Source organism: Bos indicus x Bos taurus, chromosome 7, assembly GCF_003369695.1.
Source record: "Bos indicus x Bos taurus breed Angus x Brahman F1 hybrid chromosome 7, Bos_hybrid_MaternalHap_v2.0, whole genome shotgun sequence".
NCBI lineage: Eukaryota > Metazoa > Chordata > Mammalia > Artiodactyla > Bovidae > Bos > Bos indicus x Bos taurus.
In genome coordinates, this window is record NC_040082.1 from 16,377,974 (window position 1) to 16,395,481 (window position 17,508).

The 17,508-nt window shown below is 33.9% G+C and overlaps 1 protein-coding gene across 10 annotated transcripts in view; it reads left to right on the forward strand.

Moving 5' to 3' along the window:
- Positions 1-17,508, forward strand: part of MCTP1 (multiple C2 and transmembrane domain containing 1) — a 564,668-nt gene that overhangs the window by 316,926 nt on the left and 230,234 nt on the right. For 5 of the 10 annotated variants that reach the window (XM_027545593.1, XM_027545588.1, XM_027545591.1 and 2 more), the window contains exons 6-7: positions 6,876-6,914; positions 16,176-16,235. The exons of 2 other annotated variants lie outside the window; for them this stretch is intronic. In XM_027545593.1, coding sequence (XP_027401394.1) covers positions 6,876-6,914; positions 16,176-16,235 — 99 coding nt within the window. The remainder of the gene's footprint in view (positions 1-6,875; positions 6,915-16,175; positions 16,236-17,508) is intronic. 3 more of the 10 variants (XM_027545590.1, XM_027545595.1, XM_027545596.1) reach the window with 2 other exon arrangements.

The following is a 17,508-nucleotide window of genomic DNA, read 5'->3' on the forward strand; positions in this document are numbered from 1 at the left end:
AACACGCTAGACCTTTAGGATTCAGTAGAGCTGAAATGCAGTGGAGAGCTCAGAAATCAAACGATCCCAGAAGGAGATGTAAAATGACAGCTGTTTTAAGTGCCATGAAAGAGAAGTGACGTGCTGCTGTAGAGAAAACAGAGGTGAATTTGTTCTAGTCATGGCAACAGCATTCTCTAAAGAAGTCAAATGAGACACGAGATCTGAAGTGCGAATAGGAGTTGATAAAAGCAAAAAACAAAGAAAAAACAAAAACAGAGGAGGTATTTGAAGCAGAAGAGATAGCACAGGCAAAGGCTCTACAGCTAGGGAAACCAAGCTGCACTCCGAGAACTGAAAGAGTACTGGAGCTTAGAGAAGGGTGGAAGCAGACTGTGGGAGATCTTAGTGCATGATGACAGTCAAAGGGAGGCACCCAGACTGTGTTAGGACTGTTGGCCATGTTAAAGTTCGTGGTCTTTCCCCAAAGAGCAACGGGGAGCCATTGAAAAGTCTGTAAATGGGAAGCGGCATAATTGTATTTGCCTTTTGTTGTGTAGCTACACTGTAGAAAAGAGATGAAAGAGTGAGAATAGATGTTTGGAGACCAACTAGGAAGCTGTTTTAAAAATTCTGGTGGGAAATGATGGAGATTTGGATTAGAGTTGTCCGACGCAGAGATGGAAGGAAATGAAAAAGTTTATCTATCGGAGGTGAAATCAACAAAACTTGGTGACAGAATATTCTTGTTTGGTGATGTTTTGTTACTTTATGAAAGACAGCACTTCATAAATGAAAATAACCAAGTGCCTGAGATCTTAGGTGTCCCCAGAATATCCGAACTGGCAGTATTACTGAGGATCCAAATATATACAACTGTTTTAGTTATTCGGGTGACTTCATGATGAAAGGTCTGCTGATTTTCTACATTAAAAGAATATTTATTAAATATTTTAACATCAGACTGAGGGTTTAAGGGATCAAATTGGTATCAAGAGACTTTATGATGAAGTAGCTGAATTCTAAATTACTCAGAAATATAGCACAGGTACAGTAATTCCAGAAATCAGTTTTTCTTCAACAATTCTTGCAAAAATCCTTCCATCTCCATTGCTGCTCAAACATATTTAGGCACCATTTCTTTCTAACTAGGAAAAATCATTTTAGAATATGACAGTGCCTGGTTACTTATCATCAGTGGTTTATCAAACATGAATAGGAAAGGAAACAGGGTATACGAAACTGTTAACGTATCAGAAACCTGGTATTGTTAATTATCTTTTCTTCGTTTTCCTTTCTCCTTATTGTATCTGTCCAGCCACATTCTCCCTTAACATTTCAAGATTCTTCTTGAAATCTTCATGCCATTTTCTTGATTCAGATCTTTTTGGCTAACTTAGTTTTATGGAAGAAATCTTTTACTGCCAAGTATTTTTCCTTTGTTGCCTTACTTTATACCTCCAAATAGCACTAGATTGTTTCTGCTGCAGCAACTGAAAACCAATGTCTTTTCCCTTCCCATTTTGGATACTCTGTCCTCTGCACCAGAGAAGCAAGTGGCTTATCAGCACCCAGTGCCGCAGAAAAGGCACAGTGGATGCAGCCTGTACCGGAGACGGCCTCTGGCTGGTAAAGCCCGTCTTGACCTCAGCAACACCCGAGAAGCAGAGAGAAGGGTGACCTGGAGGACCTGGTCCTCCTTGTGGTTGGACCAATAGCTGGGAGCTTGGAGTTGGTTATTGAGAAGCAGCTGGGTTAGGGGCAGGGGAGGAAGCATGAAAGGTCCCCTATAGGAAATCCTATCAGGATCTCCAATATCCTGGCTAGTCTGATTCTTAGACTGGGCTTGCGGCTTCTGTGCATATGCTTTACATGATGAAAATTTCTAACCAAGACACATGAATTAGGTGGGGAGCCACCTTTTGTTTATTTTGGTCTATATAGCAGTTCTAGAGCTGTTTATTAATTACTGTCTCTAAAATTGGTAAGCGACCCTAGTTGGGAGATTTTTGAACCTCTGAATAAATGTCATTTGTAGGCATCTATTGAATAAAACCACTTACTGGCCACCTATATGCATTATGCTAAGTTGTATAACTCCTTCTTTATTCTTCTTCTAAGTGTTCAGTGACCTCTGGCTATTTCTCTAACATGGAAATGGAAACTCCTGATGAAGGCTTTAATCTTCTCCAGCAAAGGAACATACATTCCCTCACTTGTAACCTTTGTCCCAGCAAAATATAGACTCCTGCACAGCTCACCTCCTCTCAAGTCCAAGCTTTCTCCAGCATGACTTTTCCTACCTAAAATACACTTCTACTTACTGTACTTCACCTTGACTCCATCCTATACCCTGTCCCTCCTGGTTTAAGAAATAATAATTTATAAGTATTTACAGATATTTAAAATTATTGTTTCTGCTTACCTTTCTTATGATGACTCCTCTTAGAACCTAGTCCAGCCTTCTGTACCTGGTTGATTTTCAGTGGGCTGTAGATAAATCTCAAGGAGGATTTGATGGAATGCCTCAAAGGTTCAAGGGAAAGTATTTTAAGTTTCCTTCTTCAATATTCAAATCCCTGAGGTTGTCACAAACAATATTGGAAATAATGATTTAATGTTCCTTTGGAACTCTTAAATTTTATATTGATGATAATCTGATTAAAATCAGTCTATACTGCTCGTCTCGAGATTTCTAACCATGACAATGAATTAGAAGCACATCACTGTATTTTCTTCATTTGGTAACGTGCCTAGTATTTATTGGCTAAATATATTTACCTGGAATACATTAGAAATTTCTTGGTTAAAAGCAACTCAATTATCCAGTGTACCTTCAAATTAAACTTTTAATATGCCTGAAATATATAATGTATTGCTGCAATGAAAATGACATGCTGAACTTTCACAAATTACCTAAGAATAAATCTTATTTAGAGAAATTCAAATGCATAATGCAGAAAACCAGAATCAGTTTACTAAATGCTTCATAATTCCATTTAATATTCAGAATGATGCATAGGGAAGGAATAGAGGATGATTTTGCTTTGACCTTCTCACAGCAAAATTATGAGTTCTGTTCTCTTTGATTATTAGCTCAGAAATGATCTATTTTAAGCTTTTGGAACTTAAGACTTAGTTCAAAAAGCACATGTTTATTCTTACGCCTGTGTTTATAAAACTTAACTAAATATTTTATATGGATTCACATGGAGAATGGATAGTATGAGTTTCAAGAGCCATTGACAAATAAATCCTAACCATCAGATAGGAAATAGAACATTAATGTTAAGAAATCCTATCAAAAGTGGGAAGGAATGAGTAACTGGAAACAGAGGACTTAGCATCACAAAGTTCTCAGAGTTCTAAATCAATTATCATGCCCGTGTTTAATACACTATTAATACTGACATTACGTTTCATGATCACATGGTTGCGATGAGTTCTCCTTGTATGAACAGGAGAAATTTCTCCCTGTGAGAACAGTTCTCCTTCTGGAACTCAGTAAAAAGGAAGAACAAGTTGAAAACCTTATCAGCCTACTGTATTTACTAAAGCCTGTCAAACATACAAGATCTAATCATAGCTAATTAAGAAATATACATGAGTCATAACAAAAGTATTTCATGGTTACTTATGTTAAAATCTTCTCCATTGAGTCATGATTCTTTTGTAAAAAATCTCAGTTGTGTACAGATACATATATGTATGTATGTGTGAACAGATACATATATGTATGTATGTGTGTATGTTCATGTGTATATATACACACACACACATATATATGTGTGTGTGTGTTTTAATTTTCAGTGCTGCGTGTGTGAGAAACCAAAACCTTCCTGGGGGCACGCTGATGACTTGCATGATGCAACTGTCATTTCTGCTTTGAATGCATGTCCTGTGTAGGCCCTGTAGTGTGCAGTGCATACATGTGAGTCCTATATGTGGTATTTTGGTCTGATTGTGTGTGTGAGTTCTTTCTGGCTCTTTTTCTAGCAGAGTTCAATCCACAACTTTCTTCATTGGCGAATTTGTGGAATAAAAGTGAGTTAATTTGTGTTACATACTCTCTTAGATAACCTAGACCTATGGATTGGCTAAAGCGAAAAAGTAGAAAATTTTAAGAAACATATGAATTAACCTTAGTTGATCTTTAGTGAATTTATTTTTCTTGGTAGTTTATTTTTGAAAATTTTTTGAATTCTTTCATAACCTAACATTTGGGGAAAATCTATCTATAAACATACAATACATGTGTTTTATAATATGTAGGTACCATAATATCTAGCCATTCTGTGATTTTTTATATCTATAATAGCCATGTAATTGCCTTAAAAAAATCACTGCAACAAAAGATAAAAACAAAACATGGATTGAGAATGTGAAACTTCTAAAAACCCAAAGATTCTGCAAATCTCAGAGAGTCATATTTTAATGTACTTACGCCTTTTATTGGGCTTCAAAGAGGTTGAGTTGCTAATAAAGGGTTTGAATTGTACTATGATATTAGATAATGACACTTTCAAAAACAAATTCATATGTTTCTCAGCTGAAGATCAAAGAGCAAAAACTAAATCTTGTTTTTCTAGAATTTGCTTCATCTCCTATCTTTAACATTCCCCAATCTTTCTTCTCTAATATGTCCCACAGTTAGCGAAGGTAACAATGTTAATATTGATAGTATGTCTGTTAAATTCACTTTTTAAAAACCTTTTTTACTGTTTTCAGTTTTATTGAATCTACCTTCACCCAACCATCTAAAAAACAAAAGAGAATTGGGACTGAGATACCTAAACCCACTGGTTAGCAGGTTGGATTCGCTCAATAAGCAGAAATTTTGTTATAAAATCCAGGGCCATTTTGAGAGTCATTGGATTTATAATTGAATTCTAGAGATTGAATCAGAAAATAAGGAATTAGTCCCTGTAACTGCCCAATCTTTCTATTTACACTTGGGGAAATTACTGGCCTTTTGTTTGTATCAGAATCCCAATCTGAAAAATAATACCATGCAGCTTATTGGTAAAACTGATTTTGAGAGACAGTAAAATACCAAACCTGTAGTTAGCTTTACATATAAAAGGTTAATTGCATACAGCGGTTATGAGTCAGGGCGTGTGGCTTTGCCAGGAGCAGTGAATCTGTGTAACATCGAGTGTGGCCCTGAGGTTCAACTCTTCTCGTGTTCTTAGCCATTTTTTCATAGGACAGCATTTCTTACAAAATGGAACTTTGTAAGATTCTTAAAGACTAGCTGATGATGATAAATGGCCACGAGATAAGAGATTTTAGTTTTTGATTTACTTGTCTTAATTATTCTCACCTGATTTGACTCAAGAACTTGTCCCTAGGAATTAGCATTCTTTGTTCATTGAAACTCTTTCTGAGAAAGTTGAACATGTGCAGTATGACTCCTAACTGGGACAGTTTTGATAAACTTGGCATACCATGAAAGTATTTCATGCTCAGTTGACTTTAATGGTGAGGAGAATGTGGTGGTGGTGATGGCGATGATCATGGTGGTGATGACAATGACAATACTCATTTGTCATCAACCACAAACATCTGTTAAACACCCATCTCCACAGCCCAATGGTGGGTTTTGCTGCTTCAGAATAAGTTGGACATTAGTAATTAGAAAAAAATATAATACTTTGCAGTTCATGACTCCATTTGAAAAAAATAGGGAACTAGTGTAAACTTGGGAAATCTACTTCTCTTCCATATTTTGGTTAATATTTAACTCAGAGTGTATATAGAGAGAATATAATCCATAAAACCACTGACTACGTAAAAGCGGGATATAGCCTTATCTTTGACAATTTTATGATTTTTTCTCATTTCCTATGCTAGAACTTCTACATAATTCCTTTGTCTTGGTTCAAGCCAAAGGTTGACTTCTAAATGACTTAATCTTATATTAAGATCTTTCCCTTTTTGTATTTTTGTAATTTGTGAGTGGTTTCTGAAATGGTCTTGCTTTACAGTGAATTTTGCTGAAGGAGATAGAGTTCTTAAAAGGCACCAGTGCTCTTCCTTGATACACAAATACAGCTAGCATTTCTATTAACTGTATTCTTTGCTCCAAATATTCCCTAGTCCCTACTGCATCTGCCTTAAAGGTAATAATAAAGCTGAGAGTAAGGTTAATACCTTAATACCCAGAAGTTAATACCTCCATGTTCATTGAGAATTTTTCCTTTTAAATGGAGAGGAAATTAAAAGTCATTGTATTTTTATGAGTTACTTTATGTGAGAGACCAATGATCTTGGGCACTCATCATGAACTTTCATGAAACTTAATGAAAACTTGAAGTCATAACACCTCTTACTATGACATGAAAAAACTTTACAGGATCTGAAATGGCTATTAGGAAGATCCACTAATAACCATCACAATATGCAGCACTTTTTCTCAGTTGAAAGCATTTGAAAACCCTGATGTAATTACAGACTAACTGGAAGCAGACACAAATCTAAGACGCCATCAATGCAACAGACTTTGAATGTGTTTAAGGAGGAAAATTATTATATACCCAGTAAAGTCATGATACATCCTTAGCCTCCACTACCAAAAGGAACAATTGCTAATTGGGAGACGCAATGCATTTTTTTCCTGTCGATAAGATATTTCAAATTTTCCATTCTATTTAAAATCTACTGTCCCATTTCTTTGTACAAAAGGATAAAGCAAATGAACTCTTACCAGAAAGACTGCTTGAATGTTAAAGGTGCTTCTTCTAGCTGTGTGTACCAGAAAAAACAATTTTTGTCTTGTGTAATTGTTGCTGGAAACCATTTGCTGTTTAAATGTTAAGCTCCCTCCAAAAAACAATTGGCTTCCCTGACCTGTGCTTGAGTGATAAGATAATGAAAATGCTTTATTTCATTTACAGACAATGCTAATGAGGAAGAGTTGGAAAAGATCAAGTAAGGTAATGCTTAGCATGTGATCTTTCAGCTTTTCTCGTTGAGAAGAACTATCAGCTGCTTTCCCAGGCTCTCTCATACCCCTTCAAACTACACCTCAGAATTTCATCACTCTTCACTTTTTATTTTTTTCCCCATGAACTTTAAGCCAATCATGTGATGCTTTTTCAGTAAATAGAAATCACTCTGATCAATCACATCCAAACCATCCTCTTGCTAATCTTGGGTCACTTTTGAGCATCATTCTCAGCATCTGGTTTCTGTTCTGGGCACCACAGGGTCTAGAAAATGCCTTTGCTCCAGATCAGGTTTAAAATAATGGCACTAGGGTAGGGACAACTCCAGAGAGGAGGAATATCCATGTAATTTACTGTTTTCTTTCACTGAAAACCGAGTCTGAGGTTTTCTAAACTCAAAAATCCCTTTATTGCTACATCTTTGAAGTGCATAATGAGAACAGTTTTCTGTCATTGCTTCTCCTCTCACTTCAAGAAATAAATGGCAGGTGGGAACGAGAGGAGTTTATAGTTCTTGTAAGTTACCAAGCCCTGGCTCTTCCTATAACTTGTAAAATATAAAAGATCTATTCTAAGCTTCTAATCTGTTCAGTGGTGGTACCACGTACACAAATAAATGTCAAGATGAAACCGACTTTTGTATGACTACTCCTTGGAATAAATCTAAAGGATTTTATTTGTAAAGATCATTTTTGCTCAAATTTCTATTTTACAAAATTGGTACTCCTTTTGAATAGTGACTTATTTTTTTAGACCCTGGAACATAACAATCTTTTTTCTTCCATTCTGATTGAATCATGCTATTATTTAAATTTTTCTTTAATTTTGTCACTTTCATTATCGTGAATTAAGAAAATACTTATAGCAACATGATTATTTATGGTAGTGTCTTAATTTGCTTTAACCAGAATTTCTTACTGTAAAAACTTTCTTTCCGGTTATTGTAGAATTAGCAGCCAAAAGATAATTTGGATCATAAAAAGGTCAGGTCCACATTAAAAATCACCTTTATCATTTTAATAAAATTAAAAACATTTAATTTTAAAACATTAAAAACATTGCCAAATATTTCTCACCTAGTGTTCCCTAGGTTTTCTCCTGGCCAAAATAAAATTTCAAAAATCTTAAGGAAATATTTGCACTGTTCATATTTGTATTACACTTTTTTCTTTGTAATTATACTTCAAAATTAGTATTATATTAAAGATATATATGTTTAAAAATTCATGTAACTTGACTTTCTTCATTATGTGTCTACATTATACTATATCTGTGTAAAAACATTGTAATCCATTAATATATAGCAATATCTCTCTTCCAGTTGTAGTTAAGATATAATGCTAGAGCAAGATATTATATAGTTTTGAGTATTAACTAGAAGGAATAATCTATTTTATTGTAATATAAAAGAAGAAAGATTCTTCTTTAAATAGTTTATTTAATATTTAAATTTAGTTTTAAGGATAAATTAAGCCAACATAAATCCATTTTTTTGATCCACAAAAAATAATAAACATCTATTCTTTACTATTTTCATATCTAAACTTCTTAGAGTTTTTAAGCATTAACAATCCAATTGTACATTCAAACTGGTATATTTTCTAGCTTGACACTGATGATACAGAACTCCCTGTATCTAACTGCACTCATTGGGGTACTTGGTAGATTATTTTTAGTGTATATAATAATATAGCTTTGGGGTTTTTAGCCTGAGGGATTTTCAGTTTTATAAAATTTCATGGGGACAGTGAATGCTGAGTAGAAGAAAATCATTTTTTTTCCTATGAGAACATACTGAATACCTGATAATTCATTCAAATTGTCACTGTCCCTTAAAATATGTGCCATATTCATCTTAGTGTTACAAGAGCAGAGTGTTAAATTGAAAATCCAGGGAAAGTTTGAAATTTCAGTTACCACCTCGTCCGCTCTCCTTAACACACAAGGAGACTGCTTCCCGCAGTTCTTTCCTCCGGGGATTGAAGGAGCAAGGATGGTGCTCAAGTAAATAGTCCTTCCTGAGAAACGAAGGGACAAATGACTGTGCTGTGTAGTTATGAGTTACCGTGTTGTGCAAATGCATCCCTTTTCTAATGATTTCTGTGTTTTCCCTGTAAAGATTCCTGTGTAAGTAAAGATTTTTCCTCTTTTATTTTTGGAAAGAGGATGTAATTTATTTGGATGACTCTTGAATACAGGTATTTTTACATATGATATAACTGTACTCAAAGTCAAAGGTGAATTTTTCATAGAAACAGGTCATTTTCTTCTTTGGAATCTTGGTTTATGGGACTGAGATCTGCTTTTTTATAGACAGGCTTCAGTCTGTTTTTAAGCCCCCTTGGTGCCTGGTGTGCTGCGATTCATGGGGTTGCAAAGAGTTGGACACGACTGAGCGACTGATCTGATCTGATCTGATCTGGTGAAGATAAGATCTGAGAATTATACACTTTGTGGCAAAGACTTACATATAGTCAGATAATGTTGTTAGATAATTTCTCCAATATGGAGTTCTCCTTTGCTTATTTTCTTTTTATTTTCAGAAATGATATAAGCATGGAAGCGGGGTGAGGAAGAGCTAAAATGGCATTGTTATTTTTTTTTAATATGCACATCTCCTCAGTGTATACATTCATCAGCTCATAGAATTTCTCATTACTTAAATACCTGCTCATTTTCATTGTCTTGCCAATGGCAGATTCTTTCAATAGAAATCTCATTATTTGTGAAACTCACATAATGTGGGGCTGTATTTACTATTGAAAGCAAGAGAGGTGAAGAGCCAACTTGATAGAGAATTTGTAATTATAGTTCAGGACAGATTTAGATATTATTTGGAATATATGTGTTACCATCTAATAATGAATAGGGAAAAACTATGCCTAAACTTACCTCTGGAAAGGAAGAGTGTTAAAATATGTGTTATATTTGAACTGTATGTTAACCAGTAAACAATTATGAATTCCATAGTATTTCCTTTTCTGAGGATAGTAGCATCCTGTAATACACTCCTTCTGGTTTTTCCACAAGACATACTTTCCACTGTGCACATTTCTAATTCTTCCCACACTAAGCTTTTGTAGGAAAATATTATTTTAAGAAGAAAGGGATCGATAACTCCCTAAACTTGGACAATTGGATAATTATCCTGGCCAAAGTTTTCTATGTAGGTGGCAAGATGCATTTTGGCAGAGAAATGGTGATGGTTTGAGTTATTGTAATGTTTTATTCTTTAGAAGAAGCTTATCATTGATAATTTATTCTAAGGCTAAATTATTCAACAAGAAAGCTTCATGAGCGCAGAAGAGAAGGTGTATATGAATTTTGTGAATTCATTTTGTGGGGTCAAACAAAAAAAAATAGAAAATCAATAATGAAATAATTGCCTCTGTCAGATGGCAAGCAGAAATGATTTTATACCACATTGTGTGTCTGCGTGTGTTTTAACATGGAAGAATGAGTTTATCAGTGAGAGTAATAATGAACTTATGCTTTCAATAAATCACTTTAATTCTATGAGAAATAACCATTGTGATATAAAGATGTACACATTGCAATTTCTGTTCTCAACAATAACAGTTTAAAATTGTTTTAAGAAGAGTTCATCCTTTGAATAATATGACTATGTGATGACGTCTCATTAGCATATCTTCTGTTACTTGATAGCTTATTTTTTAGTAATATCTTTTTTATAAAGATTTTATTTTAATCACTTAGCATAATTTTAATGAACTATAAAACACTTTATTCACTGGTTGAATGAGGCAATTTATAATAAGACTTTTGGCAAGGATATTGTTAATTTAAACTAGAGAACACTTTCAACTCTAAGTCTGCAGGGCGTAGTTAAACCTGACACCTTGGATGACACATTAAAAATGCATCAGTGAAAACCTCTAAGTGCTTTAATTTAAGAAATGGTAGAGAAACAGATTAACACATTTTTAAGTATCTCACACAGTCAGTCAGACATGGTGGGGAAAAAAGTCATTATTTAACAATTACCATGTCCTTTTCATAAAGACCTCATATCCTGATAATAAATAGAGGGTGATCTTTAAAAAGTTGCAAAAATGAAAATTTTAATGATTTTTTACTTTCTCAGCTGTGAATGACCAAAATGGCTTTTCTTTGGTGTCTCATTTCTAATGATTATGTATATGTCTTTGAAAAAATTAAATGCTGACATGTATTTGAAGGAAATATAAAATTGTTTTAAAAATTCTTACTCTTCTACTATCTGTACTTCCAAATTTTTCTTATTTGGAAGTTCTATAAAGTCAACCTTATAATTAAGACTTCCAAGAGTCTGCAATACAACAATAAACAAAGGGTGAATTGCATGAACATTTGTATTATAAAGGACTGTATTTTTATCTGAATTAATTATACTCCTAAAATTCATAATAAGTTTATTTAAAATAGAGATATCATAATGCCAGTAAATATTGGATTATCGCCTCAAAATACATGGAGCTGTAATTAAATTTTATATTGAGATGACTTTTTTTTCTTGCTGTTTCTGGCATTGTTTTCACAGAGGTATAATATATCATACATTTTTATGTATTGTAATTCATAACTACAGGGATTTGCTGTAACAAGAGCATTACATTTATTTGACCCCTCATGTTGTATTTTTAAAATGTTGGGAGTCCTTTGGGGAGAATCTGGATGAGCTGGCACAAAGTGAAATGCCAAAATGTAATCTTAAGGAGAAAGTGGATTCCATGACGCCTTGTGCTAGCTCTAAGATGTGTGATTGTGGGAACATAGATTGGCTTTCACATTGCTAACGTGTGCTACCAAGTGAGCTCTCTGGACCCTTTCTGGACTGATCAAAGAGAGGGAACTGACATAGCTTGACTCCAGGATGATGAAGGTTCATTCACAGATTACATGGCCTTTTAATTCAAAGATTCATATGTATGTACATATAATGTATCTAACATGTATATGTTAGATACAGATATATGTGTGTATGTGTGTGTGTGTGTGTTTATAGAGTGTGCCTGGGAGGAGATTTATTGGTTTTAAAGCCCCCAAAATGTCTACAGTGAAAGTAAATCATAATTTTTTAAGGACTGGTTGACAAGCCCTGGTTGACAATGCATGTGTATATATATATAGATATACACACACATATAGATATAGATATAGATATAGATATATATCTATATCTATATATATATAGATATACACATATATCTAATATATATATATTAGATATACACACACACACACACACACACACACAACACACATGTATGAGAAAGACTCCAGGTAAAATTTCTAAAAAGAATAAAAGACAAAGCAGGGCCGGGCTTCCGCTATAGAGTAGGTCCTCTGGGGAGCTGACATTGCCTCTTTCCCTTCAACAATATTTAAAAGGACAATGGGCATTGCAGAGGGATTATATTTATGTTTAATGAGTACAAATGATATGAACATCTATTTGAGGAACCAAGAAAACAAGAAAATAGTGTTTCAGTGTTCGCTTCTACTTCCTTCACATTCCTGTGTTCACTGACATGTCGATAGGCTTAGTCAACTTGATGGAGGCATCTGAGAATCGCAGCTTTGGTCACTAGACTCCAGTGTGACTAGGAAAGTCTATGAAAATTGTTTACTTATGCACTTACTCATTTTTCACCTCTGAAATGCCCAAGGAAGTGGGCAAGGAGGTAAGAGGAAATTATGCACCTATAAAAACATGCTGTGTAATAATAATACTACCTGACTTGACTTTTACATCAGAATCTCATACTTCAAAACTTCCAATCTACTGTGAATGTTTTGAGTATCATAGAATTACTGTATTAAAATAACATGCAATGTGTTTAAAGGCCTCTACAATTTAAGGCCAATAAAAGATATCACTTTTAATGAGTTCAGTGGCTATTCTTGCTTGTCTGATGGCAAAGTCATTAAATCTTTCTATGATTTATTTTATATAGAAATAGAAATATTATATTTATATATACTTGTATACATATAAATATTTTCTATTAAACATTTAATATATATAAATAGTTTCATACTTTAATATGAAAGAAACATCATCATATTCATTTGTTGGGGAAAAATTGAGCATCCAGTTTTATTTCTCTGAGAAAAAGAATCCATCTTCTAGATTGTTTAAATTAAAATCACATTAACTTTTAGATTAATAGTAGAATTTTTTATCTTGGAGGAGAAACTTTCTTAGTATGCATTGAGTTTTTTGGAGGCAAAAAAAAGTAGATTTAAAAAAGATGGATCTTGCTTCCTTAATAAATTCAAAAACTCAACAGAAATAGTTCAACAGTTCATCATTCAGAATAACTTCAATAATTTTCCTTTAATTTGCTTGACACCTATGGTTTTTATTCTGTTTCCTTTTGTTGTTATTTTATAATTTTAGCATTTTTAAAGTAGCACTTTCCTTCACTTACCAAACTCTTGTCTTGGCAGAGACTGAAGTGTAACTAAATATCTATAATTAAAACTTAAGACAAGTCTTCTCTGGAATTCATAACGAGTTTATTCCGCTTTTCTTGCCTCCCACAATAAAATCACCACTTTCTGTTTATTATCGTAAAACAGGTGTATCATTATTATTGTTTTTTGTTATTGTTATTATTAGAAATTCTAGTGAAAAAAAAGTCTTGGCTAATCTACTGTGAATTTTATATTCATCAGAGCTACAAGTGGCATAAGGGTCCACAGGAAAATTAACTTGTTTTATTTGAAATAAAGACCTAAATTTACATGAGAATGTAGGTTGTAAAATCAAATATAAATTTTAGTTGGTTAATAATGACAGAAGTAATTAAATATGACATAAAAAGCACAGCCCGAGGACTTCAGTGGATCCAAATGTGATGAGTATTTTGTTTCTCAAATTTTAACAGAGAAACCTAAGTTCTCAACCATAAAAATCCCTCCCTACCCCCACCAACTCATCAATCTCATTTTGTTCTTTGCATACTAATCACATAATTAGGTCATTGTCCCTGATGTTCATCTGGGGAAGAACAGAGAGTAGGAATTGGTACAGTTTCAGTATTAGGTCACCTTAGACCACTTAGGCTTCCCTCATAGCTCAGTTGGTAAAAAATCTGCCTGCAGTGCAGGAGATGCCAGTTCGATTCCTGGGTTGGGAAGATCCGCTGGAGAAGGGATAGGCTACCCACTCCAGTATACTTGGGCTTCTCTTGTGGTTCAGCTGGTAAAAATCTGCCTAAGTGCTTCCCTGGTGGCTCAGATGGTAAAGAATCTGCCTGCAATACAGGAGACTCAGGTTTGATCTCTGTGTTGGGAAGATCCCCTGAAGAAGGGAATGGTTACTCACTCCAGTAGTCTTGCCTGGAGAATCCCATGGACAGAGGAGCCTGGTGGGCCGCAGTCCATGGGATCGCAAAGAGTCGGACACGACTGAGTGACTAACACTAGACCACCTAAACTTTAAATGAAGTAACAAGATTTTTAAGTGCTAAATGGTTGTCTTAGTTGCTGTGACTGTTGAGTCTAGAGCCAAGACTTTCACATTGATTTAAGTCACCTTAACACATTTTGCATTAAGAAAAAACTCAGTGTCAGCTGGATAACTTGTTATTGACTCTGGAGAAGTGATTTTTGTCAGGAGCTTCGAGAAATAATTTCTTTAATATGATATTTTAAAATTTATCCACATTTTGTTTAGCATGCTGCTTAATTAAAAGAGATTTGGGAATCAAGGGGAAAAAAAGAACTGCCAGTAGAAAAGGAAAATATGCTTCTTTTCCAGAAGCTACAATAAGGATTTTTTTGAGTTAAACAATAGCATAGCATCAAAGAAGACTGCAGTCATTTCATCTAAGTTTTGTGCTCCAATGTTCAACTGTAAGTGTATTTTGTGAAGACTTTTCTAGAAACTGATATGACAGTGTGCTAAACGTGGCAGTTGAGAACCAGTGCTATAAATGTAAATAATGTGTAACTCTGTAGTGATCGTCAAACCATGTCTTAAACTCATGACTACTTCCTGATGACCTCTCAATTACTATGCTACCTGACCAAACCAGGTGCAAGTAACTTAGGGAAATGTAATTGGTTTCATTAAGAAATAGATTTCATGTAAAAAGCACAGGTAGAGTGCATAGAGGATCTCTGATATAATTCTAGTTAAATTATTCAGATTGCTGCACACCTTTAAGTATGTTAGTTCATTATTGCTTTCTGACATAATTTCTTAGAAGGATCACTTTGAAAGGAATATATATCCTTAAGCAAATGGAATTCCAAGTGATTTACAGTCGATCAAATATTTATTGAGCACCTTCTATGTATAATCAGGTATCATGTGAGGTCCTGGACCCTACCATCTTAGGTAATAACATAAAATTGTGGAATAATCAAATAAATTACAGAACTGCTTTCTCTACGTCAGTGTCAAAGGTTGATGGTTTCCATAACTGTCATCAGTTTCCCATAATTTTACTGTAACTGTCACCCAGAGACAGGATGCTAAACATCAAAGTTTGAAGGATGCATGCAATTCAGATGTTCTCTTTAAAAGTGAGGAATTGTATTCTTGATTTCCTAAAGTCAAAATTGGTTTCACTTTTGGTTTTATAAAAGTCTGATAATTCAGCAATAAAATGTCCAATATGAATCCATTGCTTTGTTTCCAGCTAAATAGCCATCTTTCTTAGTATTCATTTATTTTTAAAATCATTTTAGGGAAGTTCCAATTAACTAAGTAATTTATATTATATATACTAAATGTTATATCGTAAAACTATGAAAATTTTAGTTAGGAATTAAGACAAATTTGACTAGGTACATGTTTATAAATAAGATTTGTGCTGTTGTTATTTTAAAATGCTCTGACGGTTTGTGACATTAAATTATCTTGTTAAAAGGAATAGATAGTATCGGATTTATTTCTGAATTTTAAAATATGTTTAAACAGTTCTATTTTCTAAAATAAAATATTAGACTCAGATACATTAATAAACTACTAATAAAGAGGTAAGTAGATTCTTTTAAAATTACAAAAATAGTCCTTTCTAAGCTTTGCTACCATTGGATTAGATAAGAGCAAGACAGTTCAATTAAAATTTCAAAAATGTGATTTATTCAAAAGAGGAAAACTTACAGTTCATAAACATCTGAAGTGTCTTTAGGATATATCATTTTAAGGTTTTTGCTTGTCTGAATTTTGATGAGTTAATCAAATATGCTCAAAACACCTCAAAATTTAGCTAAATATTTGTTTATTTTTAGGAACTCTCAGAAAACGAAGTGCTTGGATCTTATTTCTCTGTGAAGTCTTTCTTTTGGAGGGTAACGTCTAAATCCTTTATATTAGTATTCTTGACTTTTGGTTCTGATTATAGTAATTTGGAAGTTCAATGTGAATTAAGAAATTCACTTTTTAAAATAGACTATTTTAAAGAGAGATGTATTCATTTGCCTTTTTATTAACTCTTATTCTGTCATTTAAGTGACTCTTTTATTCTTCACTTGTAAAAACTAAGAGCTTCGTATATTTTACATATTGCTTTGAAGTCAATGGGGGCCCAGATTTATCCCAAATTCTTAACAATTAGAGGCCCACAGATCTTTCAGGAATATGCGGCATTGTCTAGAGAGTCGATAAAGATGCTTTTCCCCTTCTTAAAAAATCTTCCATCTATTTGGGGGAAATAATTCTATTACAGTGATCTTGTACTGTATACATACTAGATAATGAGTGTTCTTTCTTTGGAAAGAAAACCCTATGAATTAGAAAACAGCAACTCTGCTTTTGATTTAAATTAACAAAAAAATTTCCACAAAGAATTTTTTTAAATGCTGTTGCCATTTAACGTTATTTACGCTTTCATGACTTAAACATAATGAGCTCTGTCATCCTTTTTCTCTGTTATAATTCTGCATTGTGCAAGGCGCGGCTTATTACTAACGCACTTATGGCTTTGCCTTCAAGAGTTTCCCTCTTTTCTTGGAAAATTCGTACTTGGTACGTGATTACCTAGCAATAGACATTGCAGTGAAAATGCTACTCTTGCAGGACTTTGCCATTTTCTTTTCTTGGTTCTTAAACCTGCTCATGACTGAAAGCTGTGTTTCTCCTTTTAGAGTTTTAAGATTTGTTGTGGTGTCTCATGAAGCAGACGAGCAGGTCCTAGATTAAGTCATACAGTGACTTGACCAATGAGCAAGTAAAACCAATACCTGTTTATCTTCTACCTCCTCCCCACACACTTCTTTTTTCAGTCTTGTATTTGCATGAGCTTATTTTAATTATTATAGCGTCTTCATTTCCTTTCAGTCTACTGATGACTGCCTTCACTGATGTTATTCTGTATTGCTGGCAAAATAATAATGTTTCCTCTTATATATTCATACATTATCCATGAAGACACAGAGTGACTGTTTTTAGAATTACCCCATTACCTTAAATGGAAAATAGCTTTCGGCGATTTTTTTTCCTCCATTTTCCTAAGACCCACAATTACGGTGAATTCACACAGTATACACCTTTGCCAAGAAAACAGAATTCAGGGGTGTTCAGTATTTGTTCTGTCTGCAGCAGATGTATAGAATGATCATTAGG